The 25,685-nt window shown below is 43.9% G+C and overlaps 1 protein-coding gene across 3 annotated transcripts; it reads right to left on the reverse strand.

The window, feature by feature from the left end:
* Positions 1 to 72: 72 nt before the first annotated feature.
* On the reverse strand, positions 73 to 24,380 carry LOC118085773 (P2Y purinoceptor 8-like). 3 transcript variants are annotated; one of them, XM_035116751.3, is made up of 2 exons: positions 24,289 to 24,380; positions 73 to 6,739 (listed from the first exon to the last, which is right to left on the reverse strand). In XM_035116751.3, exon 2 carries the CDS (start codon positions 6,670 to 6,672, stop codon positions 5,593 to 5,595), a length of 1,080 nt encoding a protein of 359 aa, XP_034972642.1. In that variant the 5' UTR covers positions 6,673 to 6,739; positions 24,289 to 24,380; the 3' UTR covers positions 73 to 5,592. The 3 variants fall into 3 exon arrangements, with proteins under 3 accessions (XP_034972642.1, XP_088523810.1, XP_034972640.1); XM_088667684.1 differs by lacking the exon at positions 24,289 to 24,380 and adding an exon at positions 15,865 to 15,892; XM_035116749.3 differs by lacking the exon at positions 24,289 to 24,380 and adding an exon at positions 12,826 to 12,943.
* Between the last annotated feature and the right edge of the window lie 1,305 nt (positions 24,381 to 25,685).

Genomic DNA, 25,685 nt, shown 5'->3' on the forward strand with positions numbered 1-25,685 from the left:
TATTTCTTTCGTTTCATTGGAATATTCATTGGAATATTTATAAACTGCCAACTCATGAAAAACTCAAGGCAATGAAATCATTAAAATATTTATTAAATTATTCCTATATATTACAATACACATAACACTGAATCAAAAATAAGTGCCTGAAAATGCCAGACGAAAGAAAAACGTTTCCAACCGGTGACAAAATCCCAGAACTATTATTTATTTATACCCTGCCCATCTGGCTGGGTTTTCCCCGCCACTCTGGGCAGCTTCCAACAAATGCCAAAATACATTAAAATATCACAGATTAAAAACATCCCTAAACAGGGCTGCCTTTAGGTGTTTTCTAAATGTCAGGTAGTTGTTTATCTCCTTGACCTCCGATGGGAGGGCGTTCCAAAGGGCAGGCGCCACTACCAAGAAAGCCCTCTGCCTGGTTCCCTGTAGCTTTGTTTCTCACAGTGAGGGAACCACCAGAAGGCCCTCGGCGCTGGATCTCAGTGTCCGGGCTGAACAATGGGGGTGGAGACGTTCCTTCAGGTATACAGGACTGAGGCCATTTACAGCTTTAAAGGTCAGCACCAACACTTTGAATTGTGCTCGGAAACGTACTGGGAGCCAATGTAGGTCTCTTAGGACAGGTGTTATGTGGTCTCGGCGGCCGCTCCCAGTCACCAGTCTAGCTGCCGCATTCTGGATTAATTGCAGTTTCCGGGTCACCTTCAAAGGTAGCCCCACGTAGAGCGCATTGCAGTAGTCCAAGCGGGAGATAACTAGAGCATGCACCACTCTGGCGAGACAGTCTGCAGGCAGGTAGGGTCTCAACCTGTGTACCAGATGGAGCTGGTAGACAGCCGCCCTGGACACAGAATTAACCTGTGCCTCCATGGACAGCTGTGAGTCCAAAATGACTCCCAGGCTGCGCACCTGGTCCTTCAAGGGCACAGTTATCCCATTCAGGACCAGGAAGTCCCCCACACCCGCCCGCCCCCTGTCCCCCCAAAACAGAACTACTACCATACAGGTGCCTACAATTGGGAGAAAAATCATTTGGGGGTTCTTCATTGAATTGACCACAAGAGGTCAGTCTAATAATTCAACAGTGAGATTTTAAGACTATTCTTTCTTTCTTTCCCTCCCTTAATCGTCTGCACTCCCATGTGGCAGCTCACTGTGGTCTTGGTTCTGCTCATGCTTGCAAAGTGTGCACAGCATTCACCTGCCATCCTCATAAAAATGCTGCCACATATTATTTCCCTCTTTAATCCAGGTTTTCTATTTCAATAAATAGAAGCACTTGTGGAAACTTGTGGTAAATCTCAATTACATTGGGTTGGGGGTGGGGGGTAACGGGATGGCATTTTGCTGAAGACATCATCCTGTGGCCACTGTAAAAAAGCCAAAAAAACTTGCATTCCTAAGCACCACTGAGGTGGTTCCATGCAGCAGTCTGTTGTGGACTTGCTGCACTGACATCCCATTCATTTGTTCAAACAAGCAACTAGGCATAAGGTATCTCTGCTGCTTCTCAAAGGCAGTAGATCAGCAAGCATTTTTTTATTCCCGATTGCTTAACGATAGCAACAACAAAATGTGGGCATTTGTCCTGGTTTGTTTTCAGGGAGATCAGATCACATTGGCTCTTTCAAAACTATTCTGATTTGTTTACAAGGAGGTTAGATGATGTTGTGTTAAAGCAAGTGTTACGCCACACACTTTTCAATGCAATTTCCCTTCACAGTCCTTATTGCAAAAAAAAACATTCTTTGGGGGGAAGTGGGTTTGTTGCATAAGACCTCTCAATGAACTATAAGATACCCTTCAACATTCTTCAGATTTCTTACTGTAACCCATCTACCCACCTCAACCCTGCCATTTTTGTGCCCCCCCCCAGCATTTCCTATTGGAAGAAAGGCAATTGCAACCACCATCACCCCACAGGACTCAGCACACATACCCTGCGCCATCCTGAGAAAGCCCCTTAATTGCAATTTTATTTTATTTTATTCTTTGGTCGATTTCCAAACACAGAGAGATAATTAAGTTTTAGAAAGGGGCAAGATTAGTCACATGGATGCACAAAGTGTTCCTTAAAAATATAGTAATCAAGACTCCATGGAGTTTGCTCTGCTCCCCCTTTCTTCCCACCCAGGGTGGCCCTGCCCTCTGCCTTTCCCTCAGAACCAGTGTGTCACGTAGGGCTGGGCCCTGGTGGCAGCATCCTCTCCTCTTCACCCGCTCTCCAGCAACCGCTACAAGCTGCCGAAGTGGGTAGGCCAGCAGCAACGGCCATGGAGAAGCATCAATGGGATGCTCCTTTGCTGCCACTGCTCAGGACAAGCACCAGTTGTTCCTCCTCCTCCTCGAGCTTGGCGGCAGCAGCAGTGGCCGGGGAGACGGGGACATTCCAGGATCAAATCAGAAGCTGGTTGGGCTTTTGTAATTTCAGGACTGTCCTTGGAAAATCAGGACGCTTGGAATGTATGCTATAATTGCTCAGCTCAGTATGTGAATGGAGCCCACCTGAAAATAGTGAGAATCTGGAAGAGTACATATAAACACACACACACACACACCCTGAAATTAAGAAAGCTGGGCATGGTGGGGAGGTAGCCATGGGTGGGTTTTGTGAGAAAGAAGGGGAACTCTATTCAGACCCATCTAACCCCGTCTGCAGAGATGACCAGCAACAACTGCCAGGAGTTCATATGGAGGCAGTGCTGGATTTACATATAAGCTAAACAAACTATAGCTTAGGGCCCCACTCTCTTGGGGGGGGGGGCAAAAAAAAATTAAAGGGGAAAAACACTGGCTGTACATTTCCAAAATATAAGATAAAAAACAAATAAAGTAAAACCTACACGCAGCAACAGTGTTTTGTGTTGTGTAGGCTCCTATGATGTAAGTAATGGGCCCCACCTACTAGTCTGCTTCCTAAAATATCACTGTAAAAATACATATTTTGTTATGTGCAAATGGCTTTCGATGCCTATTAGGTCCATAAGTTACCATATAGCACTTAATTGCCATATAGCACTTAATTGGTAAGTACTTCATTGGTTCCGGAAGTCTATACTTAACTTGAGGCGTACTTAACCTGAAGCGAACTTTCCCATTGAAAGTAATGGAAAGTGGATTAATCTGTTCCAGACGGGTCCGCAGAGTACTTAAATTGAAAGTACTCAACCTGAAGCGTACTTAACCCGAGGTATGACTGTATATTCAACACAAAAAACAGCGACAATTTGTTGTTGACGAAGGACGGCTGGACATATAAAGGGCCCCATTACCTTCAGTAGCTTAGGGCCTCATCAAACCTAAATCCGGCCCTGGATGGAGGTGTTCCTAGTCCTACTTGGAAGGGCTGGGTATTGAACTCAGGATCTTCTGTGTGAGAAACACATGTTTTGTCACTGAGTCTTTCCCCTTGCATTGCTTGTCCACATGTCTGTGAAGTACCATTCAGACTTGCCTGTGCTACCTTTTCTACTAGGTGTCCACTGCAGTAACATTTCCCGCTGCTTCCCATCACTCAGGGAAAACTCTTTAGTGCTCAATTGGAGCAAACAGCGATCGGGATTTCCAAAGGTTACTGTTTGCTAGTCAAGTGGAAAACAGCTCAGACCCCTGCTTTCTAGGCATTGGACAAGCGGAAAAGTGGACTTTTGAAATTATCACACATACACACACACACATGCACGTGTGTGTGTGTGCGCGCGCGCACGCCCGTGCACTAAAAAGCAAGCAAACTTTTTCTTTGGATAACTGTCTCAGGATAATAAAGTGCAACCCTACAATGTCTTTGTCTACTCAGAAATAAGCCTCATTGAGGTCATGGGAGGTTACTTCCAGCAAAGCTTGGGTAAAGAAATACAGCCTATTTCCCCCCCTAAGCACTTCATGTAAGTAAATAAATTCTGCTTTTGAAATTGAAATCATTCACCGTTTTCTACCACAGTATATTGCTTTTAATAGGAAAAACACAGGCGTCATACCATTAAGAAAATCCCAACATTGTACACTCAAACTTTAAAACTTACAAAACATTCCCCTTTAGTTAGGACTAGAATCTTATAAATCGCTTCAGCAACTTCTAAAATTAGCTATAGGATTAAACTCAGCTCAGATTCCCATTTTATACAACCATGAATTATACATTGGAGGGTCCTCACACTTCTGGTTTCTAGCTCTGTTTGTTGCACTAATGATCCAGAAGATTTCTGAAAAGATTGCAGCTGTTGAATGAGCCACACCTTTACTTATTCCATCAATGGAACACTTAATATGATAACCTCATACCTCAGTTTAAATCTCATGTAAGACTGCCTGGTGTGTCTTAATATTTTTGTTTACGGTGCCACCAAAGGTCAGTAGCACTTGCACTCACTGACTTGCCTATGAAACAAGGAAATAAACTTTATTGGTATCTCCATATTAAGCTTGAAAGTTCTGTTGATCAAATTGTATAAACTGCATTAAGTGGAAATTAAAAACAATTACTCAAACTTAGAAGCAAGGCCGGAAATGATTTCAAAAAAAAAAGAATAATTCAAGAGACAATGGAACCTGTATTTGCACACATACAAAAGTGCAGCCCATTGAATGTTTCATAGTTAAGTAAGTGGGTGAAGGTGTTGCTGACCTTTGGCAGCACTTTCAAGCTTAACATTAAGATCTCCATAAAGTAGATTCCCTAGATACTATAGACACAGTATGTCAAAACAGAGAGGATTGAGTTGCAAATGGTTTGACTGCCATGAGCCGAAAAGAGATGGGAAAGTGGTGAATGTTAAACATTTATTTTCAGCAAGTAAGTGAATGCCTTTTTAGAATTGGTTCCTTAGGGCAGAACTCCACATTACAGCACATTTGGGGTGCCATGAAAGGCTGTAACCCTGTCTCAAACTCTACCCCAGTCCCCCATAATTTATATTACTTATCCCTTGATGTAATGCCATCATATCATAGTTTTTCCACCCTGGCCCCATATTCCTGGGTGATGTTGAGACATGCGCTGAAATGCATGGCATGATGACATTTCTTCACATGATTAGCTTACTGCCCTTAAAGGGAGGTTTGAGGAGAACATAATATTTGGATGGATATTTAATAAATAATAAAAGTAATGCCATTTGAGCGCTCACTGGAAGGACAGATCCTGAAGCTGAGGCTCCAATACTTTGGCCACCTCATGAGAAGAGAAGACTCCCTGGAAAAGACCCTGATGTTGGGAAAGATTGAGGGCACTAGGAGAAGTGGACAACAGAGGACGAGATGGTTGGACAGTGTTCTCGAAGCTACGAACATGAGTTTGACCAAACTGTGGGAGGCAGTGCAAGACAGGAGTGCCTGGCATGCTATGGTCCATGGGGTCACGAAGAGTTGGACACGACTAAATGACTAAACAACAACAATGCCATTTGAGGGGAGCAGCGCCATGTCTCTCCAGTAACATGTAGTTCTGCTTTTGGTGCGCAAGTCAAGGTGTTCCTTGATATCTATACCTTCCAATGACACCAGCAGTGGTTTCAGTCAATGACACCAGTGCTATGGTTTCATTTTACGGAGCAAAGATGGCACCCGCTTCCCATTGGAACCCCGGTGTCAAAACACACTTTCACTTCTTTGCAGAAAGGGTGTATGCACTGCCATCCCTTCCGCGTGTCCGCTTGACATCGATCTTGCCGACGTCGTCCTGGCAGTGAGCATGCTTTCCCTTCTACTTTCCCAGCTTTCCATCAGAGATACCTTCTTGCCGATCACCTGCATGAACGTCTGATAGAACTCCTTGGATGCAAAGTAGTAAATGAACGGGTCGATGCAGTTGTTGAGGCAGCTGAGGCACAAGGTGAGTTTGTAAATGTGGTAGTAGCCTTCCTGTTTACGGAGGCGGCAGATGATGTGCACCAGCAGGACAAAGTTGTTGGGAGCAAAACAAATGATGAACACCAAGACGACTATGGTGGCCAAGTAGATAGACCGTGTCTTTTGCCCATTGCCATATTTCTGAGAGGCCTGGATCAGCTTCCGAATAATGCTAAAGTAACAGATTATGGTCACTATGAACGGGAGCAAGAAGAAGAAGAAGAAGGGCAGCAAAAGGAAAGCTGCCCATGCCCCGATACTAGGAAGCATTTTCCACTTAAGCACATCGAAACATGTGGTGATGTTCAGTTCTTTCACTTCGAAAGTCAGGTCTCCCGCTTCTAATGGCCATAGGGCTAACAGAACAAGAAACCACATTCCAAAGCAGCATGCAATCGCGTACCTCTTTCTTCTCCATTTCTGGGATGTCATTGGTTTGACCACTCCCAAGTAGCGCTCCAAACTGATGCAGGTCATAGTGATTATGGAGCAATACATGTTTGCGTAAAACATCACCGTGACGATGCTGCACATCCGCCTGCCAAAAGTCCAGTTGTTCCCATCATAGTGATATATAATCTGGAAGGGGAGAAAGGAAGCCAGCGCAAGATCGGTGATGCTAAGATTAATCATGAAGATGACTGAGGTGGTTCTGGGCTTGATGTGGAAGAAGAGTATCCAGAGGGAGAAAACATTTCCAGGGATGCTGATGATTGCTGTCAGGGAGTACACAACTGGCAAGGCGACCATGATAGCTTGGTTCTGGAGCATGTTAATGGTTGCATTGTCCAGAGGTGAATTGGTAATATTTGAATACATTCCGTATGATGGGCTTGTTGGCGCTTGAGGCTCTGCAGAATTCTGTCATGTGACTGAGGTCTGCAACCTAGGGTGGAGAAGAGATAAGTGAAAACAACATGTAGCAACAATGACATCGATTTTCCAGCTTCCTTTATGGCTAAATCCATTTCCAGCTATATAAAAACCACCACCACCAAGTTTCCCTTATATCTTACTATTATGCAATAGTGTAATATCTTCAGATTGTTGCGTAAAAAATACTTACATGGTTATTATGGCTGATGTTGCTGCCATAAGTAAAATGCAAAAACAAGTTGTTCCTACTATGAACATAATACAAACACAACCAGTGCAAAAGTGCAATATTGCATCAATAGGCACATCCCAAGATTATATTGGAAGATATAAAAATACCTGTTTTTATTATAATTATTTTATGCTTAATAATGCATCATTTAGGTAGCACTGAGGCACTGATCAGTGTATACTCAAAGGGTTGGATGCCATGAGCTGGCCTGTCCACTGCAATGAATGGGAAAGATGTTTCAGGGGAGGTAGGACTCTGTCTGTGTATTTCAGCAGGAATTAAAACCCTCAGGAGATTGAAAGCTTTCACTTAATTATTTAAGACTTAATTAAGAATTCTCCTTTTGATGAGAGAATTCTGCAGGCAGGGTACCACAGGTGAGAAGGCTCTCTCCTCAGGTACTGCCCACATCCCCTCAGTCGATGGCAGAATGCCATGGCTCAGCCATGCCCAGACCTCAGAACCTGAGGTTTCATTCTGCAGATGAGGAGCAAGGAGTGCAGGACCTCCCAGCAGACCTTTGCACTGCCAGTGCCCTGAGGAGCCATCAGATCTCGGCATCCCCAGGACTAGGGATATCCACACTAGTTGTCTGGCTCCCTAGCCAACTCTCAGATACTTCCATGTGCTGCCTCTTCCTTCCAAACAGCTCATGTGCAGCTAAGCAGGCACTTGTGCAGTCCTGGGGAAGGATGGGTGGGTCTGTCTGGATCGGAAGGCTTCTTTCCTCCCATTCTGACCTGCTTCACTGCTGAAGCAAGAGCAATATAAGGGCAGTTGATGTGAGAGAGGAGAATTTCTCAAATGCACAAGTGTTTAAAGGTAGTGTCAGACCAGAACCACCGCCCTCTCAGCTTGAGGTGAGAATTTATTGAGTAGACATTTTTAAAAGTTACTAAACAATCATTATTTTTAACCTACGGTTTGAATAAAACATATCCAATTTAGGAAGCTGAGAAGTTTCACCATTTAGGAAGCTCAGATGTTTTGACATACGTGGCCCCAAATCCTTAATGTTTCTCTGTTAAACCAGTCTAGTCTCAGTGGAACTAGAGCCAACCAGGTTGACAAAGGTACATTTTCACCAACATTTGTAAAGAATTTGGGGCTGATCTGCCTGTATTGAAAGACTTGTTGGGTTCCCAGCAATTTACTATATTATTGTCACTACCACACCACAGAATGACAGGACTGGAAAAGGTCCATCAGTTAAGCAGACTTTCTTGTGGTTCCTTTGCATTGGTCAAGTGACGGATTGCTTCCTTTCTTCACGTAACCAATACTGAAGATGGCGGCGATTATAACCATATACCATTTATTGCCGAAACAGAAAGGTCAACCTCAGAGATTAAGCCAAAGATGTAAAAGGCAGAGATTTCCATCCCATATATCTGACTTTGCATGACATCTCTGTGTTGACAAATGCAAAGTAAATCAAACTGACCAAAAAAATAACCTCACAGCTACCGATTAAGTAATGAAATCTTCAAACCACAGTGTGGATCTTTTGATGAAAAGCACCATATCATTGTGCTACAACTTGAGTCATGCACAAGCATATCTTATTAGAAAAGATTAAATGCTAAATATCTAAATATTACATAGCTAATGGAGTGACCAGAACTGTCAGGGTGTGAGCACACTGTTGATATTTACTGAGATACTATGCCATCGTCGTACTCAAATTAAGTATTTTGGCTTTTGATCTTAGAAAGGAGACAACTCATTCAGTGCACCCCCTCCAAGACCTACTCAAGAGGAGGTGCACCAGCTTGCTGCTTGGAACAGGTCAAGGGATGCTTCTTTGCTGAAAATGCTCGCTGCTTGAAGAAGCAGGCAGCCTTTTTCAAGAAGCAGGTAAATACCTGAACCTTCCACACCAAACGGCAGGCTGGAGAGCCTACACCAGTGGTGAAAAGTTGCTTCATCTTGCTGCTTCATTCTGCAAAGGAACACTGTAAACTAATGCAGAGGGGTGGGGCAAGCTTCCTGTACTGTTATCATACATAATTTTTAACAGTTGTATAGAAGGGAGGATTTGGAAGGTTCCTCTTTCTGTATCCCTCAAATGATAAGCAAGCTACACATGCCAACATTTGCAGCTTATCATTTAGGGCAGGGGTCACTAAACTGCTGCCCATATAGATTTCACAGCTGCCCCTGGGCTCAAAGCTGTTTCTTTTTCTAATAAGTCCCATATTTTCTGTCTATAAGATGCCTCCATGTATAAGACGCCCCCTATTTTGGGGGTTCTGATTTAAGAAAATGGGGGAAGACCTATCCGTGTATAAGACGCCCCCAAATTTTGGTCAGTAATTTTTAGGGGGGGAACCTAATCTTATACACGCAAAAATACGGTAAGTCTCTAGTTTTTTCTAAAAAGAAAGTTATGTGGCAAAATGTGTAGGTACCTTCTAAGCGATTTCTGTGAAATGAGAGGGAGTGTGGTTTAGCCACCTTGTGTATTTTCCCCTGGTACTGAGAAATGCTCTCTGTTGCTTTTAGGCAGCAGCAGCAGCAGTGTGTGTGTGTGTGTGTGTGTGTGTGTGTGTGTGTGTGTGTTTGTATGTGTTATGTAAAATATGGTGTGATCTCCTCCAGGCAGACAGCCATCTTGGTAGTGGTGCCCTCCCTGTGGAACGCCCTCCCATCAGATGTCAAGGAAATAAACAACTACCTGACTTTTAGAAGACATCTGAAGGCAGCCCTCTTGAGGGAAGTTTTTAATGTTTGATGTTTTATTGTGTTTTTAATATTCTGTTGGGAGCCGCCCTGAGTGGCTGGAGAAACCCAGTCAGATGGTCAGGGTATTTATTATTATTATTATTATTATTATTATTATTATTATTATTATTTATTAGTCACGACCAGTAGGATATACCGGTAGCTGTCTTACCATGGTATGCATAAGGATGGCGGGAGTGGCTGCCTCTCTAGTTTTGTGTTATGCCACACACACCAGCTATTTTCTGACAGCACCCGCAGCACTTTCTCAAAATTCAGAATGTGCTCGCTGGTCCAGAAAGATAGGCAACCTCTGATTTATGGGCTCCAAAAGTGAGACCTTCCAAATTTCCCCTCTTCTATGCCAACTATTCAGAATATAGGAGGCAGCTTGCTTTGTTGCAGATGCTCACTGTGAAATCACATCCCTCGCAATGGCTCTTAGACATCACAAGGCCCATTCTGTGGAAATTAGTGCCTCTTTGATGTGATGCTGCCTTCCCCACAACAAAGCCCAGAAGTGGGGTCCTAGGCACAGGCACCGCCCTGAAAACCAGGTGCTGAGACTTGCACCAGCTATTTTTGGTGTGCCATTCTAAGACATAACACACCTTTGTCTCATATCTATTTGTGCTGCTTTAGAGAAACCAGGTTGACAAATGAAGTATAGCACTTTGCCCGGGGGTGGGGAGAGATGTGAAAGGAAACTTGGATGTGGTTTCCTCAGTCGGACCACGCCTTAACATATGACCCTGCTGCTGCTAGTTCTGCAAATATACCTGATTTGTATATCTGCTGCTCTTTCAGACAGTAATTGGCAATATGAAAATGGTACGTTTAGGGTGGAATCTACACACATACAAAAACCATTCTGAAAATGCTTTTTCTAAAAAAGCATTTTAAAAAATACATTGCATTTCCCATAAGGCTCACCATCATCATGTAATGTCACATTGTATATTGCACTTAATATACACTTAAAACATTTTATTTGCAGCTATATAGCTGAGTCCTAGAACAGCTGTGGATTTATTTATCAAATTGCTTGTGTATTTGGGAAGGTCTGTGCCAGCACGAGATTTTCTAAAGGCTGAAGTACTTTTTCACTGAAATAGGTTAATGTTTTAAACATAGCTGACAACAAGATGTTGGCTTGTTGGTTTCACTGTTAAAAGTACTTTGACACATTCTTAGAAAAAAATGTGAAGAGATTCAAAACATTCATTTACAGGAAACATTTTGTTCTGTTATTAGCATGATTAATTCATTTTATTTATGAGAAACCATAATGTGTTTCACAGAGAAAAACGGGGCAAAAGAAAACATCCAGATTAATAATAATAATAATAATAATAATAATAATAATAATAATAATTTATTATTTATACCCCGCCCATCTGGCTGGCTTTCCCCAGCCACTCTGGGTGGCTTCCAACAGAAATATTAAAATACACTAATTTCTTAAAGATTAAAAGCTTCCCTAAACAGGGCTGCCTTCAGATGTCCTCTAAACGTCTGGTAATTATTTTTCTTTTTGACATCTGGTGGGAGGGCGTTCCACAGGGTGGGTGCCACTACCGAGAAGGCCCTCTGCCTGGTTCCCTGTAACTTGGCTTCTCGTAGCGAGGGAACCGCCAGAAGGCCCTTGACACTGGACCTCAGTGTCCGAGCAGAGCGATGGAGGTGGAGATGCTCCTTCAGGTATACTGGACCGAGGCCGTTTAGGGCTTTAAAGGTCACCACCAACACTTTGAATTGTGCTCGGAAATGTACTGGGAGCCAATGCAGGTCTTTCAAGACCGGTGTTATGTGGTCTCGGCGGCTGCTCCCAGTCACCAGCCTAGCTGCCGCATTCTGGATTAATTGTAGTTTCCGGGTCACCTTCAAAGGTAGCCCCACATAGAGCGCATTGCAGTAGTCCAAGCGAGAGATAACTAGAGCATGCACCACTCTGGCAAGACAGTCCGCAGGCAGGTAGGGTTTCAGCCGGCGTACCAGATGGAGCTGATAAACAGCTGCCCTGGACACAGAATTAACCTGCGCCTCCATGGACAGCTGTGAGTCCAAAATGACTCCCAGGCTGCGCACCTGGTCCTTCAGGGGCACAGTTACCCCATTCAGGACCAGGGAGTCCCCCACAGCTGCCCGCCTCCTGTCTCCCACAAACAGTACTTCTGTCTTGTCAGGATTCAACCTCAATCCGCCATCCAACCGCCTCCAGACACTCTTGTAGTAGATACAAGACCAAATCTTAGAACTGTAGAGTTGGAAGAGACCACGAGGGTTTTCTAGTCCAAACCCCTGCAATGCAGGAATCTTTAGATACAGTAGAACAGTGTTTTGTTTTTTAAAATAATAGTGCTTTGGATTTTGAAGCAAGGCATCTAAGTCGAAGACCTTGGAAGTAGCCTGTGGCTGTCAGAAAAAGAAGAAGCAGTCATAGGCCACCCCTTACCAAAGAGTAAGCTATATCTATCACATTCTCCGACTGAAGTTGAATTCTGAAGATCAGAACTGGTGGCCAAAGACCTTTCCTTTCATGCAATCCGTTGCTGCGTCCAACAGATGAATGAGCGGAGTAGCAATCAGGCAAGAAAGTGAAAGGATGTGAGGGAGGAGAAGTGCGTCGAAATAATTGTCCTTCTCAAGATGGTCCTCACACACATAGATGGATGCAGTTCACGATATGCATTTCAAACATGCATCCGTCATGCAGATTGCTTAAGAGAGATAGCTATGCCCTTTTTACAACAGCAACCAGTCCACCAATCACCACTGTCACCTCAATCTTATTTGCATGTTTAGCGACTAACTGCCCACTAAGGACAGGTGCAAAGGCTGCCATCCTTAATAGACCTGGAAGCAAAGGGCCAAGAATGAGTGCGGGCCATAAAGATGCGGACATCGATTACCTGAGAAATAATTGGATGACAGAGCAGGGCTTTTGAAGAACAAGGATATGTTCTCTTTAGTTGAATAGTACTGAAAGGGGAAAGGGAAGAAGGCAGCTGAAATAAGGGTGCATATCAAGCCACAGACAGAGGCAAGAATCCCAAGAGGCCAAGACGGGAAGTAAATGGGCCGAAGGAAAGAAAGGATGCAAAACAATTTGGGGAGGGAATCTGGGTCTGTGCACTCACCCACTTATTCAGCTGCAGTCCATCATGCTGGCCTCATTTCCATCCACAGTCCCACCATTTGGTGGGCATCTCATTAGCACATGGCAGTACACTTAATGAAACATTTAGGCTAGTGCGACAGGAAATATTTCCACAGGGTCATGTGCATCACAAGATAAAGGGAGTGTTTTTGACTGCTGATGTTTTTGACTTCCTTTTTTTCATAGATTATATCATGTGCAAACTGTCTGGTGCACAGTTTTAAAAACAAACCGAGAAACATCTGTCCAGGCATGCGAGACGCTGATTGTTGTTATTATTATTTGCTCGCACAGATTGGTGGCGCAGAGATGGCTGCCATGGAAAGGGAGAGTCAGGTCAAATCAACACCCAGAGTTCTCAAAGGAGAACTTACTATAGATGCAATAGATGCTGGGAGAGGGGGAGGCATGCAGAATAAGAGGGAGAAGCGGCTTCAGAAATGGGGTTTGGGAGGTGAAGAGCGAGCTGAGTAGTTGCAAGCTTAGAGTGGGAAGATGAATCTGTAGGACATTAATGGGGGGAAGTGGCGGGGGGGGGTTGGTGAGTGGAGCCAGCAGGGGTGAAGCCCCTAGTTTATTGCCTTTCTCTCCTGGCCATCCTCCCAAAGGGGTCACAGGCAGCAAATGTTTTTGATGAAAGGTGCAAAAGAAGATTTGCATGAGCCTGGCTGTTTCTGAATGTGGTATACGAAAGGATGCAAAAGCAGCAGGTGCCAAAGAGACAGCGTGCATGTGCTGTTCAGGACTAAAATAAACTGGTCATTGCACCAAATTTGTCATCAAGAAAGTTCAGGAGCCATTTCACTGCAGAACCTCAAATAACTATGCAAATAACGCTTCTGGCAAACAACACACTTCTGGGAACACCAAATCAGCCACTAAAAGCTACTGAGGACAAGGTCCACTCAGATTGGTTTGAATGAAGTTGTTCTGTTCTAGGATTCTGGCTAAGGATATAAAATACCGGTATGAATCTGTCAGTTTGAGTTTCTCACTCTGCCAATCTTAATTTTGGTTTCTCACATTCCTGCATCGGCTTGCAATTTATTTATTTATTTATGTTAACTAGTTAGTGTGAAAATTTGTTGGCGTTTTAGTGTAAACATCTCACATTATGCACATTTTTTTTTGCAAGAAACTTCTCTAATATAATGCGTTTTATATATTGTTCACACAGATATATGTTTTTTGTGTGCACATTATTTGATTGGAGAACTGCATCACAAAGTTTGGAGAAGTGTGAATTTCAAAGGATAGCTGTGTTTCGGTTCACATATCGTTTTGGGAAGTGCATTATTAGTTAGGTTCATATTGAAATTCAAACTAAACCAAGTTTCTCGCCCATCCCTAGTTCTGACCCAATGCAAAAATTATAGACTGAGATTTTGATGAGGCAAGGCTTTCAGAATTCAGTGGCATCCTGGACTGTTCCTCGAAGGGTGCAGGCTGAAAACTCCATAAAATAGGGCTGGCCACTGTGGTGGCTCCCCTAGGTTGTTGATTCAATTCCATAATCCCTGGCTATTGCTGAGCATTGATTCAATTCCATAATCCCTGCCTATTGCTGGGCATTCTTGGGGGGGGGGGGGAGGGAAGCTACAATTCTCAGAGTTCCCTGTGAAGAGAGATTGATTGCTAAACCACTCTGAGAATTATAGCTATGGGAGGGAAAAAAGAAGCCTGCTAACAACTCTCAGCACCTTTAACAAACTATGAGATAGCTCAGTCAGTAGAGGAGGAAACTCTTAATCTCAGGATCGTGGGTTCGAGCCCGGTGTTGGGCAAAAGATTTCTGCATTGCAAGGGGTTGGACTAGATGACCCTCATGGTCTCTTCCAACTCTACCATTCTATGAATCTACACAGTTCCAAGAATGCTTCGGCGGAAGCCATGGCTGTTTAAAGTAAAGAAGTTGGAGTTCTTGACTGAAGGTCACATACAAATAGTAGTAAGTCAATAGTTTCAAATAGTCTGTTCTGCTGGATTTATTTAAGAAGTTTATACATCAGATATCATTTGTATATGGCTGTTTAAAGTGGCATCGCAGGTCTTTAAATGTTGGTGTGAATGTGGCCTAGGATTGTTTTTTACTCGGCGAGTGAATGCATTCACTTGCGTTCTGGTGTCTTTATTCGATCTGGATATACCATATTTTTCCATGTATTGGATGAGGGTTTTTTTTGACACAAAAATGATGTCAAAAAACTGGGGTCATCCAATACACAGATAGTGGCATGGGGGGGGGGAGATGCCGCTGTGTGCAGGGAGCGATCTGGGGGCATTGGCTAGTGGCGCGCAGCTTCTTCCGATGCCACAGCAAGTGGGGAGTGATCTGGGGGCGCTGACTGGTAGTGTGCAGCTTCCCCCGATTCCACAGCATGCGAGAAGCACTCCCTAGATTGTTTCCCGCATGCAGTGGCATGGGGGGAAGGTGCCCTCTGGCCAACCGGCTGGCTAGCTGGAGCGCAACTTCCCTTCATGCCTCTGCGCGAGGGAAACACTACCTACCTTTGAGTCCCCCAAAATGGTGGGGGGGGGTGGTTCTCTTATATACAGGGGCATCTAATAGACGGAAAAGTATGGTATATATTTACAAGCAAACTATTTACAGGGTGGAGCAGAGAGGAAAGCCATATAACCTATGCCGCCTACTAAAAAGTGGCAGACTTTTCCTTTAGTAAAAGTCATTTGTTGAAAACGGGGCGTTGTGGTCGGGCTTGGTGTTACCACATAGAAGGTACAATACTGCCAAATGCAGGGCGTGGAAATGCTTTTTGAATGCGTTTTGCATTTTAACCCTTTGTCAGAATTGGCAGCATCAGCCTACAGGCTTTGAGACTACCTGCGGGCGAAAAGGCTAGAGGTACTTAGGCTGGACTTAGTGTAGCTTCGTTTGAGGGAGTATTGTATTACACAGGCAATGAGACGGGGCAACTGTATAGCAGAATCACTATGCTAAGACTAGAGGAATGAAAAGGATTAGATCAGTGACCCATCACTTGGAGGAAACCATAGTCACCTTTCGCTTGTGTTTTCTTCAGAACGTGTCCATAAACACATACTCTGAGGAGACAAAAATAAGAACTGTGTTTGCTCCAGTGCTTCTTTGATCTCTGTAATACCGTGATCTACCGTATATTCCGGCGTATAAGATGACTGGGCATATAAAACGACCCCAAACTTGTCCAGTTAAAATATAGAGTTTGGGATATACTCGCCAAATAAGAAATACGACCCGGCATAGAAGACGACCCCTGACTTTTGAGAAGATTTTCCTGGGTTCAGAGCCGTCTTAAGTATATTTGGCACCCTGGCACCGTGGTGCGACAGATCCCTCCGGCGCCCCCGCCTGGGCCCCACCCCGTTTCCCAGCGCGGCGGGAGGGCAGAGCTGCGCGGTTGGGCTGGTGGGCGAGCGGGCGCAGCGCACAGCACGGCTGCCGGGGGCACAGCTCCACGGCAGGTGGGCGGGCGCCCTGGCGCCCTGCGCCACCCAGCCTGGCCATGGGGCCAGCCCTGCCTGGGTTAAAAAGTAGTTTTATACGCATGAATATGTCCCTTTCACTTCTTGTATATACATTGATCCATATACAAAAGGGGGGGAATAGTTCAGACCCTCCAAGTGTCCCTGTATTCCAGGGACAGTCCCAGATTTACAGACGCTGTACCGGTTTCTGATTTGATCCTGAAATGTCCCACTTTTCCTTATTATGTCTATTTTCATCAGAGAAATGTTGGAGGGCATGGAGTTATCCGGCCACTGTGTCATCTGAAGGTAGCCCTGTATAGGGAAGGTTTATTTAAAATGTTTTATTATGTTTTTATATATGTTGGAAGCCGCCCAGAATAGATGAACAGATGGATGAATGTAATGCTGGGCAAAAGGAAGGTAAGCTGCTTGGAGGACTGGCTTGAAAACAGGCCAAATTAGATTCTAGCCTGCTGGATCTGGAATTTCAGTGGCATTAAATCAAGCAGACTAAGGGCTTTTCCAGCCCGATCCCTATGTACACAAAGAGCTTGTGCCCCTTGTGAAAGAACCTGCACTCTACAGCCCTGCAGTGAGGCAGGCCACGGAATATGGACTCATCTACACAACTGAATAAAACATTTTAAATGTATTGTAAAGTGGAATATACAAATGTGACACAGGATGGGACAAGGAGCTATGCAAAATTCAATGCATTTTTCAAAATGTTTTTTTTAAAAGCATTTTCACAGTGTTTTTTTAATGTGTGTAGATTCTACCTAACTCTATGATGTGCAGGAGGGCGTCCCTTTCCTGGTAATGGTGAGAAGCATTCCATTGTGCCAGCTGAGTGGAGTGGGGGCTCCACATACTGTACTCCACATACCACGTACGGTATGTAAAATGAAGCAGATAAATAGCTTCTTCCCTCAACTATTTCTCTGTTCAAAATCAACCTCAACCCTTCCTTCCTTCCTTCCTTGAATCAAGGCTCTGAACAAAATGTGTTTGAAGGTAAATAGCCCCTGCATTACTGAAAGTTTTCATCCAAGGGCAGCAATTACTCCTGGTTAGCCAAGATGACTACTTATATACAGTAACTATATTGCAAAAGAAAGAATGCTAGTGGGAATGAGTGAGCCAACAACCATCTTTCTGGCAACATTATTATTGAGAAATTTCCATACCCCACTTCCTAATTGCCTGAAAAATATACAATAGACACACACACAGAGAGAGATCATGCTTAATTGTCACCTACACTGAAAGCTGTTCTGCCCCCCCAAAAAATCCTGGACTGTAGTTAACCCCTAAGAGAGCTACAATTCCCGGCTCCCTTAACAAACTACAGTTCCCAGGAGAAGCCATGTGCTTTAAATGCATTGTATGTACACAATCTCAAAAAGAAAAATAGCCTCTCCTTTGACTGCCATCAGAGAAGAAACATAAGGTCACTTCCAGACTCACTGTTTATGAACAATCATCCTGATGTTTTTTAGAGAAACGTTTGTGGGAAGAGGTTAAATACCACAGACATTCATTCCGATTTCATCAAGCATAGCCAGTGCATTTTCCTGTCACTTTCTTTACTGCAAAAAGTTCACGGTGTGGGGAGCAAGAGCACCAAATCAACTTCAATTGCGGAAGCAGAATGTACCGGCACGTTTTTGGATCCCACCCCCAAATAGCGATGAAAATAAAGCGCTCTGAAAATAAAAAACCTTAAATTCTGATGCATATATAGCAGCTGCCACAGGATGGCCATCTTTGCACCCTGTGGCATTTGTCTTTGTGCAGTGGACAATGCCTGATTTCCTTTGAGGTCCAGAGCCATCATGCAGAGGATTGCCTGATCTGCTGAGGGCAGCTCAGCACACAAACCACTTGCCACGTGGAAGCCGTCACCTCGCAGAGTGATTTGAAAACAGTGTAGCAGCTACACGGGCGCTGCTCGCCCCTGAATGCTGGGGTGTGTTGTAAAGCAGCCTTTCAAGCTGTGAAACAGAAGCCATGAGCAATGAGGAAGTGGTTGCAATGATTTGTATCAAAGTGCAGCACAAATTGGAGGGTGCATGGCTAAAAACTGTGTACAAACTGGAGTGGAAACTTGAAAGGAACCTTTAAACTCTGTTCTGCTAACAAACGGATATGCTAAATAAATATGGCTGTAATCTAAAAAGAAAGACTCCCTTGTACTCAGAGTAGACCCATTGAAATTAGTGGACTTAAATAGATATATTTCAGTGAGTCTGCTCTGGGTATTAATTAGTTGGCTGTTACCTGATGCACATCAACTCAGAGGCTGGATTTACATGTAAGCTAAACAAGCTGTAGCTTAGGGCCCCACTCTATTGGGCCCCCCAAAAAAATTAACAGGAAAAAAACTGGATGTACATTTCCAAAATATAAGATAAAAAACAAATAAAATAAAACCTACATATTGCAACTGTGTTTTGTAGACTCCTATGCTGTAAGTAATGGGCCCTGCCTGCTAGCCTGCTCCCTAAAATATCACTGATTTGGAAATTCCTATATATAGGGTGCCTACATTCTGCATAGGGACCCAGGTGGCGCTGGGCTTGCTGATCAGAGTCTAGGGCTTGCTGATCAGAGTCTAGGGCTTGCTGATCAGAAGGTCGGCGGTTTGAATCCCTGCGACGGGGTGAGCTCCCGTTGCTCGGTCCCAGCTTCTGCCCACCTAAGCAGTTCGAAAGCACATCAAGTGCAAGTAGATAAATAGGGACCGCTCCGGCAGGAAGGTAAACGGCGTTTCCGTGCACTGCTCTGGTTTGCCAGAAGCAGCTTTGTCATGCTGGCCACATGACCCGGAAGCTGTCTGCGGACAAACGCCGGCTCCCTCGGCCTATAGAGCGAGATGAGCACCGCAACCCCAGAGTCAGACACAACTGGACCTGATGGTCAGGGGCCCCTTTACCTTTACCTTTACATTCTGCATGGACTGGTTGCATGGCAACATGTGCAAATGGCTTTAGATACCTATTAGGTCCATAAATGACAATATAACATATATTCACCACACAAAGAAGGTGACAATTTGTTCTTGACAAAGGACAGCTGGACATATAAAGGGCCCAATTACCTTCAGTAGCTTAGAGCCTCATCAAATCTAAATCCGGCAATTTTGTTGAATGGGGCTTATCTGGATTGAGTTTTGGTTTATTGGCTCTCATCCAGTCCATGACCGAGGCAATACAATGGTCCAGAACATCCACTGCCACATCTGCGGATGTAAAGGAGAAGTAGAGCTATGTATCATCAGCATATTGCTGGCAACGTGTTCCAAAACTCTGGATTACTGCCTCAGAGCGATACTGTGTTTCTCTGAAAATAAGACACCGTCTTATATTTATTTTTCCTCAAAAAATACACTATGGCTTATTTTCAGGGGATGTCTTATTTTTTTCCTCCTCCTCCTGCCGCGGCTGGCATTGCTGCTGCGCCTATCACTATGTCTTATTTTCGGGGTATGGCTCATATTCCTTGAATGCTTAAAAATCCCGCTACGACTTATTTTATGGCTACGTCTTATTTTCGGAGAAACAGGGTAAATCGGCTGCCTCAGAAGGATAAGTCAAGGCTGTAATTAAGTACAGAATGGGTGGATATCTATTTAGCCTTTTCATCTCAAGTGGAAATTCTGGGGCAGTAAACTCCAAGGGTTCAAAAGTGACCCTCAGAACTCTGTCCCTCAGAATTCTGTAGACTACTCCTTTCACTGTCTATGCTCCCCGCCTCCCTCAGGTGCTTTTGCTTGTGTCATTGAACTGTCATAATGCCTCTTGCTTGCCTGGTTGGAAGATGGAGAGATGCTTAGTGTGGGTGGGATACCTCTGATTTCGGCATGGGCAGAATGCTGCCTACTGTACAAAGATAAGAACCACAACTATAGCTGTGGCCTCCTCTGCTTATGCCTCTAGTCCCACCTTTCACCTGTAGGCAGTCCCTAGAAGGTTGTCTGTAAAGGCTGAAAAGGGTTCCCCACCCATGCAAGATCAAGCCTTTAACTCAGGCTTCATCAACCTCAGCACTCCAGATGTTTTTGGCCTACAACTCCCATGACCCCTAAGCTAGCAGGACCAGTGGTCAGGGATGATGGGAATTGTAGTCTCAAAACGTCTGGAGGGCCAAGGCTGAGGAAGCCTGCTTTAACTTAAACCAAATAAGCTTTGCAAATTCATTAGTGTTTCCACAAAGAGTAAACTTGGGGAAAGGTGATTTCCACTTAAACCTTGTTGTTGTTTAGTCGTGTCCGACTGTTCGTGACCCCATGGACCAGAGCACGCCAGGCACTCCTGTCTTCCACTGCCTCCCGCAGTTTGGTCAGACTCATGTTGGTGGCTTCGAGAACACTGTCCAACCATCTCATCCTCTGTCGTCCCCTTCTCCTAGTGCCCTCAATCTTTCCCAACATCAGGGTATTTTCCAGGGAGTCTTCTCATGAGGTGGCCAAAGTACATTTGGCAATATGGAGTGTCAGGCAGTTTGCAGATTGTGTACATGCATGCAAAGCATCCTTGCCTATGGATTTCTAAATGTTATCTCTTTTATCTTTGGTGATCTCTAACACGCTTGAATGCTGAAGGCTGTGCTAGCAGTTGAGATCTGTGAACTAATGGGTAGTTTCTGGAAGATCTTGCTCGTGCCAACGAGCATCTTCAGTGAGTGGGGTAGAGCCTGAAGTAACATGTGAATTAGCTCTGAAGTGACCACTTCTCTACCAACCAGCCCCTCCCTTGTTACCAATCATTTCAATTTGCCTGGGTAGGAAGCATAGCTGCCAAGTTCTCCCTTTTTTAAATGGAAATTCTCTTATGCTGAATAGGCTTCCTCGCAAGAAAAGGGAAAACTTGGCAGCTATGGTGGGAAGAAGAAGCTCGCAGTGGGGGGCTACACCATCAGCTTTTCTTTCTGATGATAAGTAGAGAAAAATCACTGCTGACATTTATTAATGACTAGAAACCCCTTATGGACTTTCTGCGCAATAAGGAAAAAGAACTTGTGATATCAGGGTTTGATGACTGTGGGGGGAAAGGTTGGTTTATGGATACGGTAGTAGAAGAGTTGGATGTTATTGTGAAGTAAGAATTTTATACAGGTTTTTTAAGCTGATGGGGGGGAGGAAACCCCTGCTGATTGTCCATCTTTTTCTTCTCTTTTTTATTTTATTTTAATTCTTATGTTAAAAATCTTGATATTTGATGTTCATTTCCGTATACTGATTTTTCTTCTTTCCTTCAAGCTGATAACAATTCAAAATGGCAAAGCTTTTCTTTTTGATGGTTTCCAGCACAACAAGGGGTAGTTAAGTCTGAAAACACCTTTTGTTGCCACATGCACTTGGCAACAAGGACAACTTGGACAAGATAGAACGAAGGCTTTGGGTCACTTGTCCTGTAACCATAAACGAGTTACCGTAATACTTCTGAAAAAGTGGGTGGGGCTATCCTTAGCATGGTGATCATTCTTACTGCTGGGTGATATAGACCTTAGTTAGTGGAGCGTTCCCTTCATATACACAAATATTGCTGGATGTGTTGATGATACAGGAAAGCTGTTCCTGTAATATACTTTTGTTGCGGTTTGCGCAGTCATAACTAACATTCTTATCCTTGCTGCCCACTCGAATCAACCCCTCTCTTGCCACTTATTGTGAAAGACAGTTGCATGATTAGATCGACATGTATGGCTCCTGAAGCATATAGGGCTGCTGCTGCCTCATATTTAAAGTCAAATCTATCAAATTTGCCGTGACTGAACCACAGCCATCCTTCAAAATCCACACTCATTTACCAAAATCTATATATTCAGGGGAAATGTGCATAAAAATGAAGACATTAGTGAAAAAGACATAGAACGGTGCATTATCTCAGGAGAAATGGCTTGCAGAAATCCATACATTCATCAAAACTGCATACAAAATTGTGTTTATTGGGAGAAATAGACACTAAAATGCTGAACTTTTTTTTTAAAAAAATTGCTACAGAACTATGGAGAACTGAATTTAATGTTGGAAAAAATGAGAAACCAAGAGAACAAAAATGATACTAGTTGCAGTATAAGGCAATCAGACTGTGTATGGTGTAGCACAAATATATTACCTGCATTGTTCTTCACATCTGCATTGCTCCTGTGTGTACCATAGTAGGCTTGCATACACAGAAGGAATGTGCAATATCCATACCTATATACCAGTGAATAGTGCAGGAGATTTATTGGTGGGAACATCCTTACTACAGGAGGGTCAAGTCACATGATTCCTGGTGAAATAAGTATTCTCTTCTTTTGAATCCACTTGTGTGAACTGACGGTGCAGACATGGTCTCAGACTTCTACTAATGATGTTTCTCCTGGGTGACTCCTCCACCTTCAGCTGCCTGGAAGTTGATTCTGAGTATGTGGTTTCCTACAGCTGTACTTTGCTTATCCGAACCCAAACTTTCCCTTTTTTTTTCATTCATGAAACTATGTATATGGGTAAATCACGGTCTTCCCACAAAATGCATCGCACCTGGTGCTTCTGTGTTTTGCAAGAATATACCAGCCAAGGCTGTAATGGGGGTGGGGGATGGCGACAACACTAAAATGCTATTTGAGGTCCTCTACAAATTAATTGCAGGAGGTGGCAAAGATATTTACATCATACTCAAGTAGTGCAAGTATTTGTTTCGTAGCGAAATCCCAAAGGTAACTATGTACTAAGACAGAGGTTTTCAACCTTTTTGGGTCCATGGCTGCCTTGACGAACTACGGTACATTCTTTCTGCAGCTGTGGAGCCCAGGAGCCCAGTTATGTCACCCCTTGCCTGCAGAGCCAGCAGCCCCTCACCCCTTTTCAAACACCCTCCCTTGTGGAGTGTTCCTTCAGCCTCCTCTCTCCTCTCCTCTCCTTGGGAGTCCTCTGGACAGTCACAGCTACTGCCCCTGGTCTCTGAGCTGCCCCACCACAAAGAGAGGTGCCTCCTCAAGCTGCCCCACAGGGGCCTGAGAAGCACCCCCATGCCAGCTCCAGAGGCAACATTCACCTGGGGAGCTTGTAGCCAGGGCTGCTGCAACAAACAGCAGTGCAAGCCTTTGGGAGGCAGAGACGCGAGAGGGGCATCAGAGGAGGAAGGGAAGGAAAGAGGGACAGAGGCCAGTGTTGCCCACGGCACCCCTGACCATCATTCAAGGCACCCTAGGGTTCTCCCCAACTCCAACCACTACGTGCAGAATGGATAATACAGACCTAATAGTAAAAATAACATTAAAGGCAGATAAGCAGATAGGCTCATTTCAAAATGGTACACAGATGATGAAGTGAACTTAGAGGAGCACTAAAGACCATAAAAGGTTTCCAGTACCTGAAATTTTCCATAGGTCAGCAATTGGCAATTTTTTTACAATTCAGAGGATAGACCGGAGTTGTCTGTAAAAGCCGCTTTCGACAAACTGTTTTAGGCTATGTAAGGGACAATAAGCACAGTTTGCTTTTATGCACTGCGATTTTAAAAAATGCGGCTGAATTCTGCAAGCAACCAAGTTCTGCTTTCATGGTGACATGAGACTGAAAATGTTGCTTTCCTGATAAAGATACATACTAATAATTCTTAAAGGGGTTGTGTGAAATGATTGTCTCCCACACTCATTGCCCGCTAGAACAGCAGTTTCAAAATTGCTACAAATCATCACTTCATTTGTTTGCCTGTCTCAAGTACAGAAATGTTTAAATGGGTTTAATCTTAATATTACTTGTGGCTGTTTAATAACACAGTTCCTCTCCCTGAGTTAGTTGTTGATTGCAAGCTGTTAGGCAAGTTGCTTTGATAGCAATGTACAATTGGTTAAGCCATCAGTGATAGTCTTATCAGTAGACACGACATAATTCACTATAAGAAAACTTAGGATCAAACAAGGGACATGACAAATCACATGTATTTCATAGAATGTAGGTATTAGATGACAAAGTAGCACTTACCTGCTCTGGTGTGTATAATTCATAGCATGCAAGAGCCACATGTGATGGGATGGGAAGTAAGTGAGAAGATGTTGTTTTGGCAGCACCCCGCAGCTCAGGAAATGACCATACATACATATATATTTTGCAACGGTTAACTGTTTCCTCACTTGTGTGCTGATCACAAATAACTCAAGAGACCCCAGTCTGTTTAGCTAGTTATCAAACAGGACCTCTCCTCCTCATCCATAAATGTCAAACTTTCTGTTATTAAAGTGGATTGTATTATTTGGTACATACAATTTCAAATTATGAAGCAGGAAGATGTTGGGCAAATTAATCTTCAGATGGGTGTTTCCTTTGCATGTGTCTGTTTATCTGATCTAACATCTTCCATTTAGTGGTGTATTGCATCAGTAAATGATGGATGGTTAAGTCCAGTCAAAGGCGACTATGGGGTTGCGGCACTCATCTCGCTTTCAGGCCAAGGGAGCTGGCGTTTGTCCACAGACAGCTTTCTGGGTCATGTGGCCAGCAGGACTAAACCACTACTGGTGCAACAGAGCACTGTAAAGGAAACCAGAGCACATGGAAACGCCATTTACCTTTCCACTGCTGTGGTACCTATTTATTTACTTGCACTGATATACTTTTGAACTGCTAGGTTGACAGGAGCTGGGACAGAGCAACAGGAGCTCACCCCACCACGCGGATTCAAACTGCCAACTTTCTGATTGGGAAGCCCAAGAGGCTCAGTGGTTTAGACCACAGCGCCACCTGCGTCCCTTACATCAGTAAACAAGAAAATCCTGCTGGATCAAACCCATGACCCATCTAGCTCAGCATCCTGTTCTCACAGTGGCCAACCTGATGCCTGTAGGAAAGCAGCAAGCAGGACGGGAGCACAAGAGCTCTCTCCCTTCCTATGGTTTCCAGCAACCGGCTTTCAGAAGCATATGGCTTCTAAACCATAGAGAGAGAGCATATCATGGCTAGTAGCCATTGATAGACTTATGCTCTGTGAATTCATCTAATCATCTTTTGAAGCCATTCTAGTTGGTGGCCATCACAGCTTTCCGAGGAAGCAAGTTCCATTGTTTAATTATGTACTGCATTAAGTGCTTTCTTTTATCTGTCCTGAATCTTCCAACATTAACCTTCATTAGATATCCACAAGTTGCACTTAAGTGTATCGCTAGAAAAACCTTTCAGATATGCATTTGAGTTCCCTTTAAATTTGTTGTAGAATGAGCTCCAAAAGCTATCTGAGCTGGGGGCCCTGTTGGTTTTCTATTTATTTATGAAAATTTTGAGCTCTGCTGAAATAAGTCTGTTCAATATACTTCCTTGCTCATTAGTGATAGGCTATAATTTATGGATAGTTTTGTATGTTTTATTCATCAAGTTTCAAGGAACTA

Source organism: Zootoca vivipara, chromosome 4, assembly GCF_965207765.1.
Source record: "Zootoca vivipara chromosome 4, rZooViv2.hap1.1, whole genome shotgun sequence".
Lineage (NCBI taxonomy): Eukaryota > Metazoa > Chordata > Lepidosauria > Squamata > Lacertidae > Zootoca > Zootoca vivipara.